Source organism: Cebus imitator, unplaced genomic scaffold (assembly GCF_001604975.1).
Source record: "Cebus imitator isolate Cc_AM_T3 unplaced genomic scaffold, Cebus_imitator-1.0 Scaffold85, whole genome shotgun sequence".
Classification (NCBI taxonomy): domain Eukaryota; kingdom Metazoa; phylum Chordata; class Mammalia; order Primates; family Cebidae; genus Cebus; species Cebus imitator.
The window spans coordinates 7,492,049-7,514,057 of NW_016107400.1; the positions used below are offsets into that span (position 1 = coordinate 7,492,049).

General features: G+C 44.6%; 1 protein-coding gene across 5 annotated transcripts in view; it reads right to left on the reverse strand.

Annotated features, from left to right (window-relative positions):
• ARHGAP17 (Rho GTPase activating protein 17) overlaps positions 1–19,708 on the reverse strand; it is a 93,838-nt gene extending 74,130 nt beyond the window's left edge. For all 5 annotated transcript variants that reach the window (XR_005201211.1, XM_017534425.2, XM_017534422.2 and 2 more), the window contains exon 1: positions 19,514–19,708. Coding sequence is in view for 4 of the 5 variants with exons in the window: in XM_017534425.2 (XP_017389914.1) it covers positions 19,514–19,566 (53 nt within the window). In the remaining variant the exon portion in view is untranslated. The remainder of the gene's footprint in view (positions 1–19,513) is intronic.
• Positions 19,709–22,009: the final 2,301 nt, after the last annotated feature.

A 22,009-nucleotide genomic window follows, 5' to 3' on the forward strand; every position in this document is an offset into this window, starting at 1 on the left:
TGGTATTATGCATACTTTGTCACTAACTTTTCATTTGGTTAGTCACTGAACAAATATTTTTGAGTTTCCTTCCATGAGCCATCATGAGTAAGACAGGGCCCCTGCTCTGACAGAGCTCAAGGACTATCAAGGAAAATAAGCCATTATACTCCAGTGCAAGGAGGGCTCCAACAGGGAAGTGCAGGGTCCCCTGGGAGTTGTCACTATCACCACAGCTCAGATTTATTGAGCTCATATCGTATGCTCAGCACTGTTTGGGTGCTTTGCAAGAATTGATTCCCTGAAAGTTCCTACTAACTCTGTGGGACAAGTATTATTATCCCCATGTTACACATGAAGAAGCTGATGCAGCCAGGGAACTTAAGTGATTGCCCAAGGTTTCCCAGCTAGGCTCTGCATCTGAGCAATATTACTTCACGGACCCTGTTTTTAACCACCTAATACATGCTTTACACATATTAACCCACCTAATCCTCAAGACAACCATGACATTGACACTACTATTATACCCTGTATTAGTCTGTTCTCACATTGCTAATAAAGACATACCCAAGACTGTAATTTACAAAGAAAAGAGGTTTAAGTAACTCAGTTCAGCAGGGCTTGGGATGCCTTAGGAAATTTACAATCATGGTGGAAGGGGAAGCAAACACGCCCTTCTTCACATGGCAGCAGCAAGGAGAAATGCCAAGCAAAAGCAGGGAGGGAAAGTCCCTTATAAAACCATCAGATCTCATGAGAACTCACTATTACTAGAACAGCATAAGGGTAACCACCCCATAATTAAATTACCTCCCACCTAATCTGTTTCACATGTGGAGATTATGGGAACTACAATTCAAGATGAGATTTGAGTGAAGACACAGCCAAACCATATCATACTCATTTTAGAGATTAGAAACCTAGGCACAGAGAAGCTCATTAAATTGTTGTGGGTTACAGACATGACAGGAGGGGCCCTGAATGCAGACCCGGGATACCAGAAAGACATCCTGACACTGGTGATGGCTTCTGAGACCTACTGGATGGGCTGGAAACCTGGAGGCTGGATAGTACAAGAACACCTAGGGCAGGGAGAAGAGAGGGAAGAGAGAGCAGGGGGGAGCAGATGCAGGTGACATGGCTGGGGTAGAACCCCACCCCGTTTAAGCTCAAGTACACAGGATCTGCTGAAGATTGTGAATAAACTTATTTGATGATTTCATGAGTGACTAAGTAAAAGCTTTCAGTATTCTGGGCCCTGTGCTGAGTAGGAGGCAGCAGCAACCCACTACCAGGGTGGGCAGGAAAGTTGACGGCCAGCCCCTACTCTAGGCCATCAGGTGTGCAGAGCCCGCCGAAGGACTGTGGAAACCACAGAGAGGAACTCTGCTGGACTCCCGGCCTTCAAATGAGTACCAGGCAGCAAATACAAAATGAAAAAAATCTTCAGAAAGGCTGTTTAAAGAAAGGAAAGGAAGAAAGGAAAAACAGGCTTGCCTTGGGCAATGAATGAACAAATAAAACTGCACTTACTTTAGTTTTCTATAGACCAACTTTTTCTTCTTTTTTTAAGAGACTGAGGTATTGCTATGTGGTCCAGGTTGGCTTCAAACTCCGGGGCTCAAGCAATCCTTCCACCTCAACCTATCCTTCCACCTCAACCTCTCCAGTATTTGGGACTACAGGTACAAGCACCTACCTCTTAATAGGTACACCAGAGTTTTTTTTTTTCTGAATGGCTTTCAGCACAGTAGTTTTTAACTTCTAAGACATAAAAAAAATTTAACATTTCAGTCGATTTCATTTTTGTAAGGGAGGGAAATAAATATGTCTTCAGTCAACCATCTTAACTAAAATGTCTCCCAAAATGTCTTAAGTCCCTCTCCTCACTGGAGAATTTTCCTACCATCAGTAATTTCAAGAACCCACCAGTGCAGTAACAGTTAAATTTGTTGTGCCATAACACGTTATTATGATAATTGTATTCCTAAGAATTTACCAACACTCAAATTATAAAATTAGTTGATCCAATGGCAGGAGGCAAAGTATTCAGGGGCTGGAACATTCATGAAGGAATTTCTTCAGCATCACCAGGCAAATCTAGCATTTCGTCATATCTGGACATCGCTCCAACAGGATATTGGTCTTTTCTTACCATCAGAAGCACTATTAATGAGAACATCTTATGCATGCACGTCTCCTTTGCCACTCACAACTCTCAAAGCAGAATAGAAAAACACCCACTAAACCGTGTTCAGAAGGTGCCCTCCCTCCCCGCCAAGCAAGGTGCTAGCTCCTTGTAGGGGGGTAAAGTGGCTAAGAGCAAGTATTCAGGGAGTCAAAGCCCAGTTCACCACCTAAGCACTGGGTAACTATGGGCCGATTACTTAGCAACTCTGTGTCTCCATTTCCTTTCCCATAAAAAGTGAGACATTAAGAATATCTAACGGAAGGATTAAAAGAGATCATTTAAGCAAAGTGCTGGTTCCTAGAAAGCTCAAAAAATGCCTGGCATAGTGGCTCACACCTATAATACCACAGCACTTTGGAAGGCTGAGGCAGGAGGATTGCTTGAGGCCAGGAGTTGGAGACAAGCCCGGGCACATAGGGACACCCAGTATCAACCAAAAAAAAAAAAAAATGGATTTTTTTCTTTGTCTAGACTGTGGAGAAATCATGTCACACAAGCTGATCAATCTCCCTGTGCTTCTGTTTCCCACCTATAAAAGGGATAACACTATACAGACTCCAAAGGGTTTAGTAGGTATTAAGTCAATACATAACTAGCACCGGGACTAGTATAAGGCACCCAGTACACAATGCATCTTCTCTAACATTACCACAATTATTACCCAGTACACATCCAGATGCATCTTCTCTATCATTATCACAATTATTTCTTTGGCAGATCTCTCTGACTGCAGTGTGGAATATATGGGGGAAAGACATGCTGGCAGGTAGGGAAACCAAGGGGAAGAATCTGAATAGTTCCAAGAACACAAGATCCAAGTGAGACGGATAAGGGCCCACACTAAACAGTGGGTAGGTAGAGAAGGGCACAGAGAACCACTGTAAAGGAGAAAGGAACAGGACTGGGTGACATGAGAGTGGACAGGAAGTGAGGGGGAGGAGCTGAGAATGACCACCAGGTTTCTGCCTTGAGAGACTGGCTGGATAACAGGCATTTTTTCCTCACCGAGAGAGAAACACTGGGAGGATATGAAGGTACAGTGAGATGAGCTCTGGAAACGCTGGGTGAAGGAATCTGTTGAACATTCAGGTAGAGATGTCCAGTTCGCTTTTTTCTAGATGGTTCTGAAGCACAAAAGAGGCGTCTGGTCCAGAAATGCAGTGCCCGCTGTGAGGACCAGCAGCAAATACAGATCTGAGGGAATTCACACAGAAGCAGGCCCTGCAGAGAAGATGGAGGCTGAGGATGGAGGCCCTGGGACACATTGGAAGGACAGCCAGGGCAGGGGACAGGAATGGAGCCCCCAGGGAAGGCAGGATAAGGAGCCAGGAGCGAGGTGCAGGCGAAGCACCGATGAGGGACCGGCTGAGGATGTAAACTGGGCCCCTGGCACAGGGAAGGCAGGGACAGGAGAGTGGTAGGAGAGGGCCACAGGAAGCTAAGACGCAGAGCGTGGATGACAGAGGAAGGGACAAAATCCCAGAAGGAAGGGGAGAGCTGAGAAAAGCCTGACCATGATGAACAGCCAAGAAGAATCAGGCAACAGAGGGAGGGAGGCAGAAGGCGCACAGCACAGAGGGGAGGCCGGCAAGGCAGCGCCCGGGACAGCAGCACAGGTGGCAGGGCCTTGGACAGAGGGCGGGGTCCAGACAGGCAGGCGGTGACAGCAACCGTGACCAAAGGTCAGCCTGGGCCTCAGACACTGGGGAACAGTGATCACGTCCAGTTTTTTCTAGAAATTCAGAGGCAGGTCATCCGAGGAGAGAGGGTGTGTCTGGGATAGGGTGGAGTGGGTTTCAGAAAAGTGAAAGTCTGGCAAAAGCACTCGGGAAAACGAGACAGAAAACTTAGCCAAGCGCTGGACGGCAGCGTTCATTCAGCCCAGCTGAGCTTGGAGGCCATGAAATCCTGGCAGCCCCATACTGCATGACTGCATGATCTTTTTGGGCCACGCCCCCGCATCCCAGGTACGGAAGTGAAGAACCCAAAAAGAAGAACAAATCAGGCTGTTATTCCGCAGAACAGGTGAAAGAAAAAGGCCAGGTAGACAGAGGCTTGGGAGTCAAAGAGTACATGCCTGACCCAGTCAGAGAAGGAAGGAGACCAAGCCAGGGCGGCAAGGACTGTGTGGGAAAGAGGAGGCTGAAAGGAGGGGAGATCGCAGGCAGAGGGTGGACAAGGGACTGAGGTGAACACCTTTGAGGTGCTTCTTAAACCACAGTGGCAAATGTCTTTCTGGAAAGAATGCCAGCGCACATTCCCACCGGCAGCGCAGGACACAGCCCCCATCAGCTCTCCTGGGACAGCAATGTCTCATTATCCTGAACTCTGCCAATTTCATGAGTGAAAAGTGGAGCCTAAAGCTTTGCATTTCTTCATTGACTTCGAATTTTTTAAATCGTCTCACAGATTTCCTGGTCACTGGTATTTCATCTGAGAAGTTTCTGTCTATGTTATCTGTTCATTAGAGTGGAGTTCTTACAATTATTAGAGAGCATTATACATTCAGGAAATTAACCTCTGTGGTGGTTGCTCTCAGTTTTTCCAATTAGTCATCGTTATAAATTTAACTTTGATATAATAAAACAGACAGAAGTGTACTTATTATGTGGTTAAATCTACAGGTGCTTTTTAAAAATCTATTCTTTTTAGAGACGGTGTTTCACTCTGTCACCCAGACTGGAGTGCAGGGTCACGGTCATGGCTGACTGCAGCCTTGGGCTCCTGGGCTCTAAGAATTCTCCTACCTCAGCCTCCTGAAATAGCTGGGACTACAGGGGTGTGCCACCTCACCCAGCAAATTTTTCCAAAATTCCTTTTACAGACACGGGCCTCACTATGTTGCTCAGGCTGGACTCAAAACTCCTGGCCTCAAATAACCCTCCTGCCTCACCTCCCAAGCAACTGGGATACAGGTGCAAGCCACACGTCCCACCTACAGGCTATCTTTTATTGTTCTTTCTCCACATTTTTATGCCAAAGCATGCAGTACATTCCACAATAAGCTATATTTTCTTGTATTTATTTTGTGGTTTTATTTTTTACATGAAAGCTTTAACACATTTGGAATGTATTTTGGCATAGAGCAGTGAGGTGAAGGCTAACCTGGCTATTTTCGCCAGTGCTGACCTGCTGTGTCACACTGTATGTCCTCACTATCTCCTGACGCCTCCCTAGCACACGCCACCTTCTTAAACACAGTAGGGCTCGCTCCTGGTGGTATGCGGAGCTGTTTCGCACATTGGGAACACAGCAGAGAGATTGACTGAGCCAAGGTCACAGACAAAGTGAGTAAACAGCACATACAAGATCTCATGTCCTCAAGACTCAAGTCCAACACACTTTTTACTACAATGCAACTGCCCTAAAGCAGTTTTAGGTTGATTAAGCCCTAAGTTTTGAAAACTGAATTAACTAATAGCCAAGAAAGCCAATTCTTAAGGGAAAGTAATTGGATGATCACTAAATCCCATCACAGAGAGAACTTTATTCTGTTTTTTGAGGAAAAGGTTCTCATCTAAAAAAAGGGTGTATTTTGGACACAGGCAGAACACCAAACACAGACATTCAAGGTGCACATCTGCAAATAACATTTCTCTAGAGAGCAGCTCCCAGCATGGGAGCTATAACTAAGCATCGCTCAGACTAGCAGGCTTTCTTAAGCTGCCAACCATGTAGGTGGGTTTTCTTGAATCCTGGGGGTTTTTGTGCATGAGCTTGAGGATGTCTGTGAAATCCATGAGATTATATGCAAATCTGTGTGTGGATGATTTTTTTCTGGCCACAGGGGGTTATCAAAACCTCCATCTAAATTTACAGGAAGCAAGGTTTCCATTTCTAAATACTGACCTGAGATTCAGAGGCTACAATTCAGTCCACTGCCTTGTGACCTGCTAACTACCTCTTCTTTAGAAGGGACATCAACATACTGCCACATATGCTCCATTAAAACTCCTCTTACCATTTCTCGACTTTCTCTTCCAATTCCTTCCTAAGTCTAAAGTGCACTACAATTGTTTTCTCCATATAGTTGGACTAATATAAATTCAGCATTCTGCATTTAAGATCACTCGCCAACCTCATGACACAGAACAGACATAGAACAAAGCTCAAATAGCAGACACACTAAAAGTGGTGTGGTTTGAAAATAAGGGGAAAGTTGCTTGCAAACTTCCATTGGGAACAATTCACATTACAACACTTGTATTTTAACAGGATTTCAATAGTCCTTATCATATTCCTAGAATGTCGAATAAAGGTATGACATATGCCCTTTACCCAATATTCCTATAAACATATATAGAGCTACACAATATTTTGGAGTCTAACCAATTAAATAAGGGATGAAAGGGAAATCATTGAATTAAATAACAAAAGCAGAAACAGAAGCATAACACTGATAACATTATTTTGAAAGTAATAAAATGATCAGTTGCATAGTTTAGTAAATAGCCACTATTCTCAATTAAAAAAAATACCTGGAAAGCATATAAAAGATTGTACATACGAAGTCACGTGCTATGCTCATCTTGTAGACATCAATTCTCAAGGTTTAGTTCACAGATTTACTTGGCCATAAATACCGGGGTTTTATTTATTTTTGTATCCTTAGAGCCTAGCCCATAGCAGGTAACCAATAAACATCATTTGAATGGTCCCAAATCAATCAAAATCCTACATAATTTTTTTCTAGAAACCAGAAAAGATGAGATGCCAAAACTCATCTTTATATAAAAGTAAGAGAGAATACTGAAAAAGTTTATTTATAATTTTTTTTTAATGAAACAGGGTCTCTCTCGGTCGCCCAGGCTGGAGTGCAGTGGCAGGACCACAGCTCACTGCAGCCCTGTAGCCTTCAACTTCTGGTCTCAAGTAATCCGCCCACCTCGGCCTCCCAAAGTGCTGGGATTATAGGCCTGAGCCACCGTGCTAGGCCTTAAAGCTCTTTAAAACTTTGACGAACTGGCTGGGTCTGGTGGCTCACACCTGTAATCCCAGAACTTTGGGAGGCTGAGGAGGGCTGGTTGCTTGAGGCAGGAAGTTTGAGATCAGCCTGGCCAACATGGGGAAACCCCGTCTCTACTGAAAATACAAAAGTTAGCCAGGTGTGGTGGTGCACACCTGTAATCCCAGCTACTTGGGAGGCTGAGACAGGAGAATTGCTTGAACCTAGGAGGTGGAGGTTGCAGTGAGCCAAGAGTGTGCCACTGTACTCCAGCCTGCGTGACAGAGCAAGAATACATCTCAAAAAAAAAAAAAAAAAAAAACTCTGAAGAACCAACCAACTTATATCTTCTATTGGATGGAAATGCATCCAGGGGCTGTGAATTTAAATACTACAAATACTTAACAAATGGATCTGAAAATAGTATTCACTACCCAAGTGATTTGAAAATAAAAGAGCTGGAGAGAGTTATCCTGCTAAGAATCACATAACAGTTGCCTTTTTCCAAATTTATAAACAAAATAAATTTAAGTTAAAGGATAAAATCTTCAGTGTTAGGGTTCCCCTAGGAATTCTCTATCACCTGCCTGTTATTAAGATCACTCAAGGCCAGGCGCAGTGGCTCATGTCTATAATCCCACCATTTTGGGAGGCCAAGATGGGAAGACTGCTTGAGGCCAGGAATTGGAGACCAGCCTGGATAACACAGCAAGACTCCGCTTCTATGAAAATAATTTAAAAAAAAAAGGATTGCTCATATGATATGTGCCCAGCGAAGTCCTCACTGAACTCCCAGGCACATCTCAGAGACTCCTTCACTTTGTGCCTGTGCCCATACTCCCTCCATCCAGTCACTCACTGTATCTGATGAAGTACAAACACTTTGGTGTATCTCACCAAAGAATAGCTGGCCATGGTTTCAAGTGGCCACTCCAGCCCATGCATGTGAAAGTATCCAATGACCCCACGATATCCAAGCTACTTGATTTATACATATTCACACTGACAGGTAACAGCTAATAGGAGCTCTGAATAATTTCTGTGCATTTCTGAACATTTATTTATTTAAAACTTTATATTAATTTGAGCACCTGTTTACTCAGTCCATAATTTAGGATTTAAACTCTTTAAGAAGTATAAATTTGGTTGAACCATGTGGAAGAACACTGAGTAACTACAGAAGAAATGTTAATGAATCATTTAAGGAGAGATCGAATTGACTACTAAACCAAAAGGTATCTCTGATAAGGAAGATGTCCAAAAAAAAGTGTGGGAAAGGAGAGGAAGAGAGGAACATCTTAGGATAATCAAAAGGAAGTAGCCAATGCAAATAATCAATAAGCTACAATTAATGCAAAGTATCATGACAGAGGAAACACAGTCTCACAAGATGCATGGCTGACATGAACCAAATATTGTTTGTCTTTGAGATGAAGTCTCACACTGTTGCCCAGGCTGGAGCACAGTGGTGTGATCTTAACACACTGCAACCTCTGCCTTCCAGGTTCAAGCGATTCTCCTCCCTCAGCCTCATGAGTACCTGGGACTACAGGCGTGTGCCACTATACCCAGCTAATTTTCATATTTTTAGTGAAGATGGGCTTTCACCATGTCAGACTGGTCTCAGACTCCTGACCGCTGGTGATCCATCCGCCTTGGCCTCCCAAAGTGCTGGGATTACAGGGGTGAGCCACCATGCCAGGCCTGAATATTATTTTCACATCAAGCATGCCTCTTATTTCATTTGCTATAAATAATAAGCTCTATTTAAAAGAAAGTTTCTTATAGAAATCTTAGATTTTTTTTTCATAGAATCGGCTTTATCTTCTGAAACTTGTATTAAATTTATACCTACTTATGAATGTGCAAGGTTCGTTCCATCACTGCATCTGTTAAGGAACATACCTAAGAACAAGAATGCTAATTTGTTTATATTAAAATATATAAATAAATCAAAGAATGGCATTAAGATTTCACTAACAACACTTAAGATCTACTAGAATAGATAAAACTGGTTATATTAAGATTATCTGTTTATAACTCTGTCTCCGTATTCAAGTCCCCAGGGATCAATTATATTTTCAATCCCAGCCCCTAGCATTTGACAAGTTCTCAGGAGACATTTGTTGAACTAAACTGGTAACTGAGCAATGAAATTGATAACTAAATGTTAATTCCATGACAATTAAATGACACATACAGAAAACTCATACAAAGAAATGCAAATGTAAGAACATATTCATTTTCACCTTAGTGGAAAAAATTTAAATAGATAACAAATTTTTTAAAGACAATATCTAATGCAGCCAAGGTGATGGTGAAATGTGATTCATCATGTCATGTCTGATGGCAGATATTATTGCATAACATCGCTTTCTGCACTACAAACTAAAAGATGGCATTATCATCTTAGAAGACAACTTGGTAATACTGTTATGAACATTATAAATATTAATTTATAGGAAATGAAATGATTTTAATCTCTAGAGAATTCATCAGGAAAAAGTAATTTGAGGTGAACAGCTCTAATCATTAAAATGACTGACCATGTCAAACAGAAGGTTGGGGAATTGTAGATGCAATCCAGCTCAAGCCAGCTAAACTGGAAGACAAGCTGGACTCCCGGTGAAAAATAATGAGCACCTAATTAAGGTAACGCGAAGGAAGGCCTCTGGGAAGCAAAGATGAAGTCAAAAGATAATCAAGGCCAGGCGCGGTGGCTCTCGCCTATAATCCCAGCACTTTGGGAGGCCAAGGCAGGCCTTCTGAGGTCAAGAGTTTGAGACCAGCCTGGCCAACATGGTAAAACCCTGTCTCTACTAAAAAAAAAAAAATTTTTGAGACACAGTTTCACTCTTATTGCCCAGGCTGGAGTGCAGTGGCATGACTTCTGCTCACTGTAACCTCTGCCTCTTGGGTTGAAGCAATTCTCCTGCCTCAGCCTCCCAAGTAGCTGGGATTAGAGGCATGCACCACCATACCTGTCTAATTTTGTATCTTTAGCAGAGACGGGGTTTCTCCACGTTAGTCAGGCTGGTCTCGAACTCCTGACCTCAGGTGATCCACCCACCTCGGTCTCCCAAAGTGCTGGGATTACAGGTGTGAGCCACCACATCCAGCTTAAAAAATTTTTTTTTTTTAAATCAGCTAGGTGTGGTGGTGTGTGCCTGTGGTCCCAGCTACTCAGGAGGCTGAGACAGGAGAATCGCCTGAACCCAGAAGGTGGAAGTTGCAGTGAGCCAAGATCCGGGCACTGTACTCCAGAATGAATGAATGAATGAATGAACAAATAGGCAGAATTTCCAGATCACAGTGATCTGGAACACAGTGATCTGATCACCTAGCTCTGAGATGATGGTAGAGAAAGAAGGGAACTGACAGGTGGCTAGGGAGGGTGTGAGGGCATTTAATGCCCCACAGCAGGGGTCACATACTTCTTATAAAGTATCAGAGGGTAAACACCATAGGCCTTGTGGAACATATGGGTCACTGTTGCAACTATTCAACCCTGCCACTGTAGTGAGTGGTTGTGTTCCAATAAACTCCCCCACCACCTTTTTTTTTTTTTTTTTTTAACAAAACAGGCATGGGCTGGATTTACCATGCAGGCAAAAGTCTGGTGACCCAGGGACTAGAAGACAGAGGGAAATAAAGCCCATTTGAGGAAGAAGCTCATGGGTTCAATTTTAGTGGAGACGTTCAAGAGAGAGATGGCAGCATCATTCTAGGGATAAAGAGACACCAGGGGTGGAGGCATAAAACTGTCACCATGAGGTGACAGTTATGGGGCTGAGATCACCCAGAGGAATGGTCTGAGAAGAAAGGAGACCAAGGACATTTCCCTGTCCCAATATAGGAGTGGATACCCAAAATTACTTCAGATCATTAAGGCCCTGGAAAGGAATGAACATTACAAACCAACCTCCTTTAACTCAGACTTCTTAAAAAGAGGGCTCTTATTTTTAAAGTGGGGCTTTCAGCCCCTTTTCCAAGATAAGTTTAAAATTTCAAATTTATAGATGAAAATTTCCTACTAGCTAGAAAATAAGGCAGTTCTAAAATAAAGTACATATCCCTTTGTGAGATTTTATTTTTAATATGAACATACAGCATGTATGTAAAGTATAATGAATAATAATAAAGCAAATGTACCCATCCACATCTCAACAAAGTAGTTCCTTACCAATGCCAGTGACAACTTACTTATTTACTTATTTAGAGACAGGGTCTCACTGTATCACCCAGGCCGGAGCACAGGGACAGGATCATAGTTCACTGCAGCCTCGACCTCCTAGGCTCAAGAGATCCTCCCACCTGAGCCTCCCAAGTAGCTGGGGACTACATGCACATGCTATCATGCCTGGCTAAATTTTTTTTTTTTTTTTTGGTAGAGACAGGATCTTGCTATGTTGCTCAGGCTGGTCTCAAACTCCTGGTCTCAAGTGATCCTCCCACCTCAGTCTCCCAAAATGCTGAGATTACAAGCATGGGCCACTGTACCCAGCTCACTGACAACTTTTCATACCACAAGCATTAGTCTCTAAACTAGAACGAAAGCAGGCAGCCCACAGCCAGATAAAGCTTGCAGATGTTTTCTTTGGCCACCAGGGTTTTGTTTTTTGTTTTTTTTCTTTTTGGCTGCCAACATTGAAATATGAACAAAATTCACATGGAAATCAGCATTCTGGAGTATCATTAAAAATGGAAGACGCGGCTACACTACACCCACATTCACCATGGCAACAAGTGGCTAGAACTGAAGAGCAGCTCTGCCCTCTGAATGCGCATGTACTCACCAGTTCACTGCAGTCCCCCCATTCCCTACTGACATACAACCTCTCCCACTTCACTTATTTATTTTACCCACCCTGGCACTTGAGTTTGTGACCCCCTGCTTATATGATTGTGGTTTCCAACCTTTGGGAATATGGGAAATCTTATTTACAGTAAAAAAATTTAATAGACTCTCAATAGGTACATTACTAAAAGTAAGACAAGTCCACAATCCCTATCACCATTCTGAAATCCAGAAAGTCCTAAAGAACAAGATTTCTGGGTAACTTATTCGGCAACAAAAGTTGACCTGAACTGATATTAAACCATGTATAATGTTTGTGCATACCCATTCTGTGGGAATATATGTATATATTTTGGTATACTAATAATAATGTTTGGTTATGGGGTTTTGTCCCAGACCCCACTGGAAATATTATATAACAACAATACATGTGCATTATTACTTTTAGAAAAATCTGAAAAATTCTGAATTCTGAAACTCATCTGGCCCAGTGATTCCAGATAAGGGACTGTGGGCCTATTGTACTTTTAATCCCTACCTTCAAGAAAACACACCAAACAGATGAGAGTATAACATTTTTAAATGGATTTGTGCTTCCCGAATCACTACAGCAGCTACCTACACTTGAGAAACTGAAATAGATGATCAAGGTGAAACATCCTGTGGACTGACAAAAATGCATGGGGCACATAATGACGGCAGGACCCTAGACCATAATGTCAAACTTTGGAGGTTTTGTTTCATATACTCTGCTGCAAAGGCAATTCCATAATAGAGTAACATGCCACTTACACATATAAAGATGATGCTAACTGAACATATCCTTTTGTTTTTTGTTTTGTTTTTGTTTTTGTTTTTTTTTGAGATGGAGTCCCATTCTGTTGCCAGGCTGGAGTGCAGTGGTGCAATCTCATCTCACTGAAACCGCCACCTCCCGGGTTCAAGCGATTCTCCTGCCTCAGCCTCCCGAGTAGCTCAGACTACAGGTGCGTGCCACTGTGCCCAGCTAATTTTTGCATTTTTAGTAGAGACAGGGTTTCACCATGTTGCCCAGAATGGTGTCGATCTCTTGACCTTGTGATCCACCAGCCTCAGCTTCCTAAAGTGCTGGGATTATAGGCGTGAGCCACAGCACCCGGCCGAACATATCCTTTTACGGTTCAAATTTATACACGAACATTTCCTACTGATCCATTTTTATGGTTTTATGGTTCGTTTCTTCCCCCAGTGAAGATGAGCTGATTTTCACTCACCTATAAATACTTCTGGATTTCTTAACATGTAAACTACACAATAAGGCAGGGAAAGATGAGATTGAGAAGCTGCTGCAATGACATAGGACCTCTTTCCATCCCTCTCCACTCAGATTGAAGCAAAGCACACATTACCTAGCCCTTCTCAGAAACACTGTTCAGAGTTCCCCTAGAAAAGGCCCAAGTGGGCCAGGCGCAGTGGCTCACGCCTGTAATCCTACTGCTTTGGAAGGCCAAGGTGGGGAGATCACCTGAGGTCAGGGGTTCAAGACCACCCTGGCCAACACGGCAAAACTCCGTTTCTACTAAACACAGAAAAATTAGCTGGCATACGGGCTCGTGCCTATAATCCTAGCTATTCAGGAGGCTGAGGCAAGAGAATCACTTGAACCCAGAAGGCAGAGGTTGCAGTGAGCCAAGATCATGCCACTGCACTCCAGCCTGGACGACAGAGTGAGACTCCATCTAGAAAAGAAAGAAAGGAAGAAAAAGCAGAGTGAAGATCAGTGGGAGAAAAAGGACACAGTGGAGTGGGTGTGGGATGCAGAATGTTACTGCTGGCAAGGTAAAGATAAGGTTTGTGATCATGAAATACACGAAGGGCTGACTCGGAAGAGGATGAGATTCATTCAATGTGGTAGCAGGGTACTGTTCTGGGATCAGTAGGTAGAGATGCATTTTGACTCAGTTTGAGAATTCATGTTGCTGGTAGTAGATCCAACTACCTAGTAAGTGATCCAGTCTACCTACCTCCTAGGAACAGAGGACTCCTAGAGGTCATTAGATTTCTGTGATCAAAATTTACAGCTGCTGTAGAATCAGAAACCTGGGTTTGGGTCCATGGCTCTGTCACTTACAAGCTTGATGACCTCTTTGATCTCTGGCTTCCTCATTATTAAATCAGAAATAAATAACATCACCTCAGAGGGTTGCTATGAGAATGCAATGAAATAAATGTATGCAAAGTGCCTAGCCCAGCAGCTTCATTAAGTACAGAAGATGTTTAATAAACATTAATAAACACTAGTCTTTCCCAGGTGAAGAGGCAGCCCAGTTCCTGTATTCAAAAGCACTTGGGATCCAGAATCAGAGGTCCTGGACCCAAGCCATGCCTCACCCACTACTTAGGAGCTGTACAAACTTAGAAAGTCAGGTTCCCTTCTCTTTTTAATTCTTTTTTTTGAGACAGTCTTGCTCTGTCACCCAGGCTGGAGTGCAGTGGCGTGATCTCAGCTCACTGCAGCCTTGACTTTCCAGGCTCAGTTGATCCTCCCACCTCAGCCTCCCAAGTAGCTGAGACTACAGGCATGCTTCACCACTCCTGGCTAGTTTTTTGTATTTTTTGTAGAAAAGGAGTTTCACCACATTGCTCAGGCTGGTCTGAAATTCCTGGGCTCAAGTGATCCTCGCATCTCGGGCTCTGAAAGTGTCAGGATTACAGGCGTGAGCCAGCCCACCTCACCCGTCCAGGTTTCCATCTTTGTAACAGAGAAATGATCATTGTCAGGAGGCAAAATCCAAGCCCGGTGGTTTAGTACAGCACTTTGTAAACTAAACCACCATAGAAATGTTGATGACTGTTACTATCAGACCTTTTCAAGATTTCAGTAAAGAAAGGATAAGCCGTTCTCCAACAAATCCAAAGAACTGAAAATGTAGTATCAGGATAAAGTGCAGGGAAAAAAAAAAAAGAAAAAGAGGGACTGTCAATTTCTGAGTCCTTCTAGACAAGCAATTGGGTGATGCACAGAAGTATTCTGTTTACCTGCATATAGTGTCCTAGTAGTTTAATTTGGATTAAATGCCAGCTAGTTAAAATGCAGATTTCAGGAAAACTCCAAAGGTGGCCCACACTGGGCCTACATTCCCATGCAGCCCCTTTGGTGGGACATGGTCATCCAGGTCCCATGAGGCCTTCACATGGCCCAAGTCACTGATTCATTTTACTGGCCTCACCCTCTAGGCATTTGGGTTTATAACCTTGGGTTATCAAAAAAAACAAAAAAAAAAAAAAAAAAAAAAAAAAAAAAAACAAAAAAAACAAAAAAAACCAACTATTTGTGAAAGCATTCAGACCTCCAGGGGAAACTTCAGTCACTGAAGAATCAATACCCAAGGAGACACTCCCTATCAGAGCCCAGGTACTATGCTCTCCTATCCATCTCTCAAATTCTTCTCCTTGACCCTTCTGTAACTTCAAGGTCTTCATCCCAGTGTACTCCTTCCTCTACAAAAGACATCATGTCCCCAAAAACACTATCTGTGATTATCTGCATCAAAGGGTTTTCAAGAAACAAAACATCTCTCTTTTTAGCAGGACTACAAAAAGCACACCATGAGCTTTATTCCCTGCGATTACCAGCCATTACCATCCACTCTCAGTCCATATGCTTTGAGTGTGGCTGACTCCTGTCCATTTCTGGGGAAAGGCATGCGACCCAGAAGTATTCAGAGCCAATCCTGGCACTTGGGTCACAGTGATTGGGAGATGAGTATTCTTTCCCTTTGGGACTTAGAAGACATGGAGTCTCCCAGCGGACACAGTGCCTACCTAAAGAGTGGAACCGAGGCTAGGCGCGGTGGCTCACGCCTGTCACCCCAGCACTTTGGGGGGCCATGGCGGGTGGATCACCTGAGGGCAGGAGTTTGAGATCAGCCTGGCCAACATGGCGAAACCCTGTCTCTACTGAAAATACAAAAATTAGCCGGGAATGGTGGCACATGTCTGTAGTCCCAGTCCCAGCTACTTGGGAGGCTGAGGTGGGAGAACTGCTTAAACCCAGGAGGCAGAGGTTGCAGTGAGCCATGCCACTGCACTCCAGACTGGGTGACAGAGCCAGACTCCATCTTAAAAAAAAAATAACAGAAAAAAAGTGGAACCCCTGAAGAAGCCCAATCTGTGGCCACACTACTTATTGGAGACTCTTTTGGTCACTTATAAGCCAATCAATTCCTGTCTTTGCCATGAATTGGGTTTTCTTCCGACCAAGAGAGACCTAATCAATACAAGAGATATTTGAAATAAGGCCTTGAAAAGGAAGATGGGCAAAGACACTCAAATTTTCTCCTCTAGGAAGCTTTTTGTTACCCCCCTCGATCCAATGACAGCTAGGTTTTGCTCTGTGCATTAGCCATCCCTCTTAAGCACTTATCTCATGTACATAATTATTTTTTTGCTTGCCTATCTACTCCACATATCTCCTGAGCTCCCTCAGGGCAGAAACCATGCTGTATTCACCTTTGATTCTTTAATACCTTGGATAACAACACACAGTATAGGCTCAACAAGTGTCTGTTGAATATATGAATCCACAAAAGACAGGTGGACTCCTACTCCTCTTTTTTGGGACACTCCCACCATGAGACCACCTCATAAGCCTTGCCCCTGTGAGTTTCAGACCATCTTCTCAGATAGACTTATCCACCCATCTTAAGCAAATTGCATCATGAGAACTCATTCCTTCCAGGCATTACTAATTTTCCACATGTCCGTCCCCTGGAACCTTACAATGAAATTACTCAAAAGTCTTCCTTCTGCAAGACACCACCTAGAATTCCACGAACTGATAAACCAAGACAAAATGGGTATGATATTCCTTCTCCACCTAGATCACAGGGGCAAAAGCAAAAAATCCCTTTGTTTTCTAGCCTTCATCTTGACCTAAAAACACCCAGAATCCTGATTCTGGGGCCAACCACCTGCTTCCACGCAGTAACAATTCTAGGCACTCTCCTGCCTCCATTTATCTTCTTTAGTCCTTTCTGATTACTTAAGCAGAAACGCGTGCGCACACACACACACATCTAGGAAATCAACAGCAAGGAAGCAACAGGTTTCCCAGTAAAAACAGATGTTCTGACTTTGAGTGCATAATTGCCACACCCTTAATAGTTCTGTAACAGCTTCAGCTTCCACTGGCATCTAGCAATAAAGATTTTTAAAGAGAGTCAAAGGTCAGGCCCAGAATGACAGCCCTAGCATGAATCACCATCTACTCTATCCACTTCACATTTTCCCATACTTGGGCCCACACCATCAGGGCGATCTAAGTAAGAACTCAAATACCGGAATTAACAATGTCTACTGCACATTAACCATGGGGTAGGAACCACAGGAGACCTTGGGAATCAAAGGAGACACAGCAAGGCCTCTCAACATGTTTAATCTAATAGAGAACACACACAAAAGGCAGTCACAATACAGAAAAATAGGTGCTACACGGGATTATGATAACGCTCAGGAGAGACATGCAATCTGCGCTGAAGCATCAGAGAACGCCTTCCAGAGGCAAAGAGACCTTTCCTAGAAGACTAAAAAATAAGCAGGAGGTGCCTAGAGAAAAGGTGTGGTGAGAGAGGCTTCCAGGAGTTCCAAGTAGATGATAACAGATAAGAAAGCAAGACCTCCTGTGGAAACTGAAAGTAGGCAAGCAATGGCCAGAATTTTAAACGTGAAGGGGCCAGGCAAGATGGCTCACACCTGTAGTCCCAGCACTTTGGGAGGCCAAGGCAGGCAGATGACTTGAGGCCAGGAGTTCAACCCTAGGCAACATGGCAAAACCCCACCTCTACAAAACATACAAAAATTAGGCGGGTGTGGTGGTGTTCACCTGTAGTCCCAACTACTTGGGTAGCTGAGGTGGGAGGATAGCTTGAGCTCAAGGAAGTCAAGGCTCCAATGAGTCAAGATCGCACCACTGCACCCCAACCTAGGCGACAAAGAGAGACCCTGTCTCCAAAAAAAAAAAAAAAGTGTGAAGGGAGAAACCTCTGAGATGACCCAAGGGGTAAAGAGACCCTAAATAGCTTGATAGATTTAAGTCTCAGAACCTTGTATAAAAAGAGTGAATGTCCCTTACCTGTCACGAACAATGTGAAAATAAGCCAAACTGAATGTATCTTGGCACTTACTAAACACTAGTTCCACAATGCACGTTGCTCAGAACACTAACAAGGGTACCAAACTCTCAAGGAATTATCATGTGCTTTAAATTGTTCCTTGAAACATCTGCCCCCTTTACTACACATCTACCTTCCTCTCAGCATTATTTATTTAATTTTCCTGCAAATAACAGAAAAGTAGGTGTGTTTGGGTTTTAGGGGCAGGGATTAACCCTGAAAATAAGAAAATTAATTCTCACAGTAATACGGTAGGGAATCGAAAAAAATTAAACAAGGAAACTAAGCAAAAAGATGGAGGAAATGAAACAGTAAAAGGCAAATTTAGAAAACTCAAGAGGAAGTAAAAGTATTTTCATATACTCAGAAAAAAAGAAGTGTCCCACGTGCTTCAGGCAAACCAAACTCCCCTTAACTGTTAAAAAAAGAAAAACTTTAACTTGAGGAGATAACCGCTGGGGGTGGGGGAAAAAAAAGAAAAACAAAAGAGCTGTAAAAAATTCATACTTCCATATCTCTTTGCTAAATAAACACTAAATTGGTACAGTACAGCCAGCTGCCCTGGAAGACCTTGAAATATTAGCCCAGATAATACAGCACATGACAGTCGCTTCCAGAAACTCCCAAAAACCACAAATCATTTCTTGTTCTGACAACCTGATCTACCAACTCTGGTCTCTCCTGCCATGTAATAATCAATAATGTTTCTTGTCAAGCACTTCAGCCGTACGAAAGAAAGATAGAGAAGCATTTGTTTCCAAACGTACAGTGAGACTTTTTAAGTTGGCCCAAGGCGTCTCCATAATACTTTTCTGCCAATTCCAAATTTCTAAATGTCAAGAACTGGCGGCAGCAGTCCAGCTCCTAGGAGCTCTGGTTTTGAGACAGCACCACCTCCGAATTCCCTCAAAGGGTGTTCTGAACTCACTGTGCAAATCCGACTGGCTTTCCTGACCCTCTAGCCATTTCTTGCCGCCATGCACTTACAGGAGAAGGAATCGCAACAGCGGGAGCACCCGGAACGCCTGGGAATGCCGCCCCCCACCGCACAACGCTCGGCACAGCGTTAAGGACAGAAGTCACCGGAGTTGAGCCCAGGGCAGCAATCTGGGCTGGCTCGGCCCTGGGAAGGGAGGAGAAGGACCGGGTCTACTCCGCGAGGACGATGCTCCAGGGGCAGGGACAATGGGCTGGGGACCCTGCGAGGTGGCGGCGGCCCGCCCCAGCAGGTCTCAGGGGCCCGGCGGCGCGGGGAGACTAGCGGGCGGCCAGGAGCGCAGAGCTCGGGCCTCAGCGCGGCGCAGCCCCCGGGCCGGGGCCCCGCTAGTCTCGGGCAGGGCTGCGGCCAGGTCCGGAGCCACCGGACCGAGGAGAAGCCGTTCTCCCCCTCCCCCGCCCTCCGCCCCCAGCCCCGGCGCGACCCCCTTGCGGCCCGGCGCACTCGCCTGCCCACGGTCTGGTTAGCCAGCTGCTTCATGCGGTTGAACTGCTTCTTCATGGCGGCGGTGGCGGCGGCAGCCCGCGGGGCTCGGGCCGGGCAGGGCGGGAGACGGCCTGGCGGCTACTACATCGCTTCCCGGGCCAAGCAGCGGCTGCTACGGCGGCGGAGGAGGCGGAGGCTGAAGCTCCCCGGCCGGCGGCCCCGCCCTCGTCGCGTCACTTCCAGCGGCGCCGCCCGCCCGCCCTCTAGTTCTGGCCGAGCCGAGCTGAGCCGAGCTGAGCCGAGCTGAGCCGAGCTGAGCCGAGCTGAGCCGAGCTGAGTCGAGCTGAGCCGAGCCGAGAGGAGCCAAGCCGAACTGAGCCGAGTCGAGCCGAGCCTAGGCTACCAGTGCCCGACCTGACCCGGGCAAAGAGCGAGAAGGTTCCGGGCCCGGAGAACACTAGTCCTTCTCCGCCTCACTTCCCGACACCAGAGCCGGTAGGCCAACCTCTAGTCTATTTCAACATATGAAAATCTGTTTCTGGCAGGGCGCGGAGGTTCAGCGCTGTAGTCGCAGCACTTTGGGAAGCTAAGGCGAACGGATCACTTGAGGTCAGGAGTTCGAGAGCAGCCTGGCCAACGTGGTGAACCCTGTATCTACTAAAAATACAAATTTAGCCGGGCGTGGGTGGGCGCCTATAATCTCAACTACTCGGGAGGTTAAAGCAGGCGAATCACTGTTACTGCACTCCAGCCTGGGCAACAGAGTGAGATCCTGTCTGAAAAAAAAGAAAAGAAAACGAAGGGCAACGTGTTTTCCTTAACACGTGCTCACACAGTCAGGTTAAGGCATTTGGGGGTTGCGCTTTTGGAGCCCTTGTGGTTGGCTGGAGCTGCATGTGGTACTAGGGAAAGGCACCAATGCAGACGGAAAAGGGGCCAACCCAGTGGGCCCTTCTGATCAAGCAGAGGCCCATGGTCACCAGAGACTGGCCCTAGTGAGGCCCCAGGCCAGGCCTCTGCATTTCCAGGCAGCGCCCTGCCCTTGGTGGGCCTCTGAGCAGGCGCTGACTAGCAACACCTGGTTATGAGTTTTTTCCTTTGTTTTAGAGATGGGATCTTGCTGGGTTGGCCCGACTGAGCTTGGATCTGACTGCACTGGAGACTTCTGTGAGTTGGCCAGCTCAGTTCTATGAACCACAGCAATGTCTTCCTGGTTTGGTGGCCTTGACTCCAGCTCAGACCATTCCTTGGGGTATATGGGCAGCAATGTGACTTCCTTCGTGAGCCACATCTCAAATGTGCTCATAAATGTCACAGAAAAAGGGAAGAGTTCCCTAACTATGGAATAAAAGAGACTGATGCCAGTTTGGAATTCTTAATATCAAAGAATGAGGAACTTCGAAATCTTTGTAGTGACCTTGGAGAGACCTGGGAAGCCTGAGAGCTTCAGATATGGCAGCAAACTGAAAGTTACTGACATCAGTTACAACAGAAAGAGGTAGAAATGAGCCTTCCTAAAGCAAGAAAGCAAGCACTGCAGGATCGATTGCAGAACCAGCATCCAGGTCTGGAGTCAGCACATTCAGGGGAGGCCAGGGGTTCCCATCCACACCGCATCCCCTCCATTCCATGTGGTATCCATCATGCTTCAGTGTTCCACAATGATTACATGGGTTTTTATGACTTAATTTCATCATAACAAGAAATAAACAGATTGTCCAATGGAGTTCTAAAACTTGAGTCCCCACTAGGCTATTGGAAGTGTATTGTTCAGACTCATAAAGTAGAAGGAACATCTAGTTTTGATGAAAATGAAATCTACAAACTACAAACACCAAATATCAATATCAATACCATTAAGGAGCTCAAACAAAAAAGAAATCGGGATACTGACAACCATCAACTTAAAGCATCAGTAGTAATACAGAATGTTCATCAACATAAATTGAGGGAAATGAGTCATAAGCATCAAGAAAATCTAAGCAAGTAGGAAGAAAGGATTGAAGAATTGGAAAATTTGTTACAGCAAGGTGGCTGGCTCAGGAATTGGATCTCTCTAAACTTCAAGAGAAGGAAAACACTATTCATGCAAGCTCTACAAATTGAAAAAGTAGAGTCTACCAAAACAATTGAAGAATTTGAACACAGAATAAAAAACAGAAATAAAAAAAAATTATCTTCTGGGGCCAGATTTGGTGGCACACACCTTAATCCCAGCACTTTGGGAGGCCAAGATGGGAGGATCGCTTGAGCTCAGAAGTTTGAGACCAGCGTGGACAACATACTGAAACCTTATCTCTATGAAAAATGAAAATAACAAAAATTTTTTTAAAAGGCCAGAGGCAGTGGCGTGCACCTGTAGTTCCAACTAGTTGAAAGGCTGAGGCAGGAGGATCACTGGAGCCCAGTGAGCTATGATCACACCATTGCACTCTTGCTTGGGTGACAGAGTGAGACCCTGGATGAAAAGAGGCTGTTGGAAGCAACAAACAAGTCTGAGAAAACCACGAAAGGATTG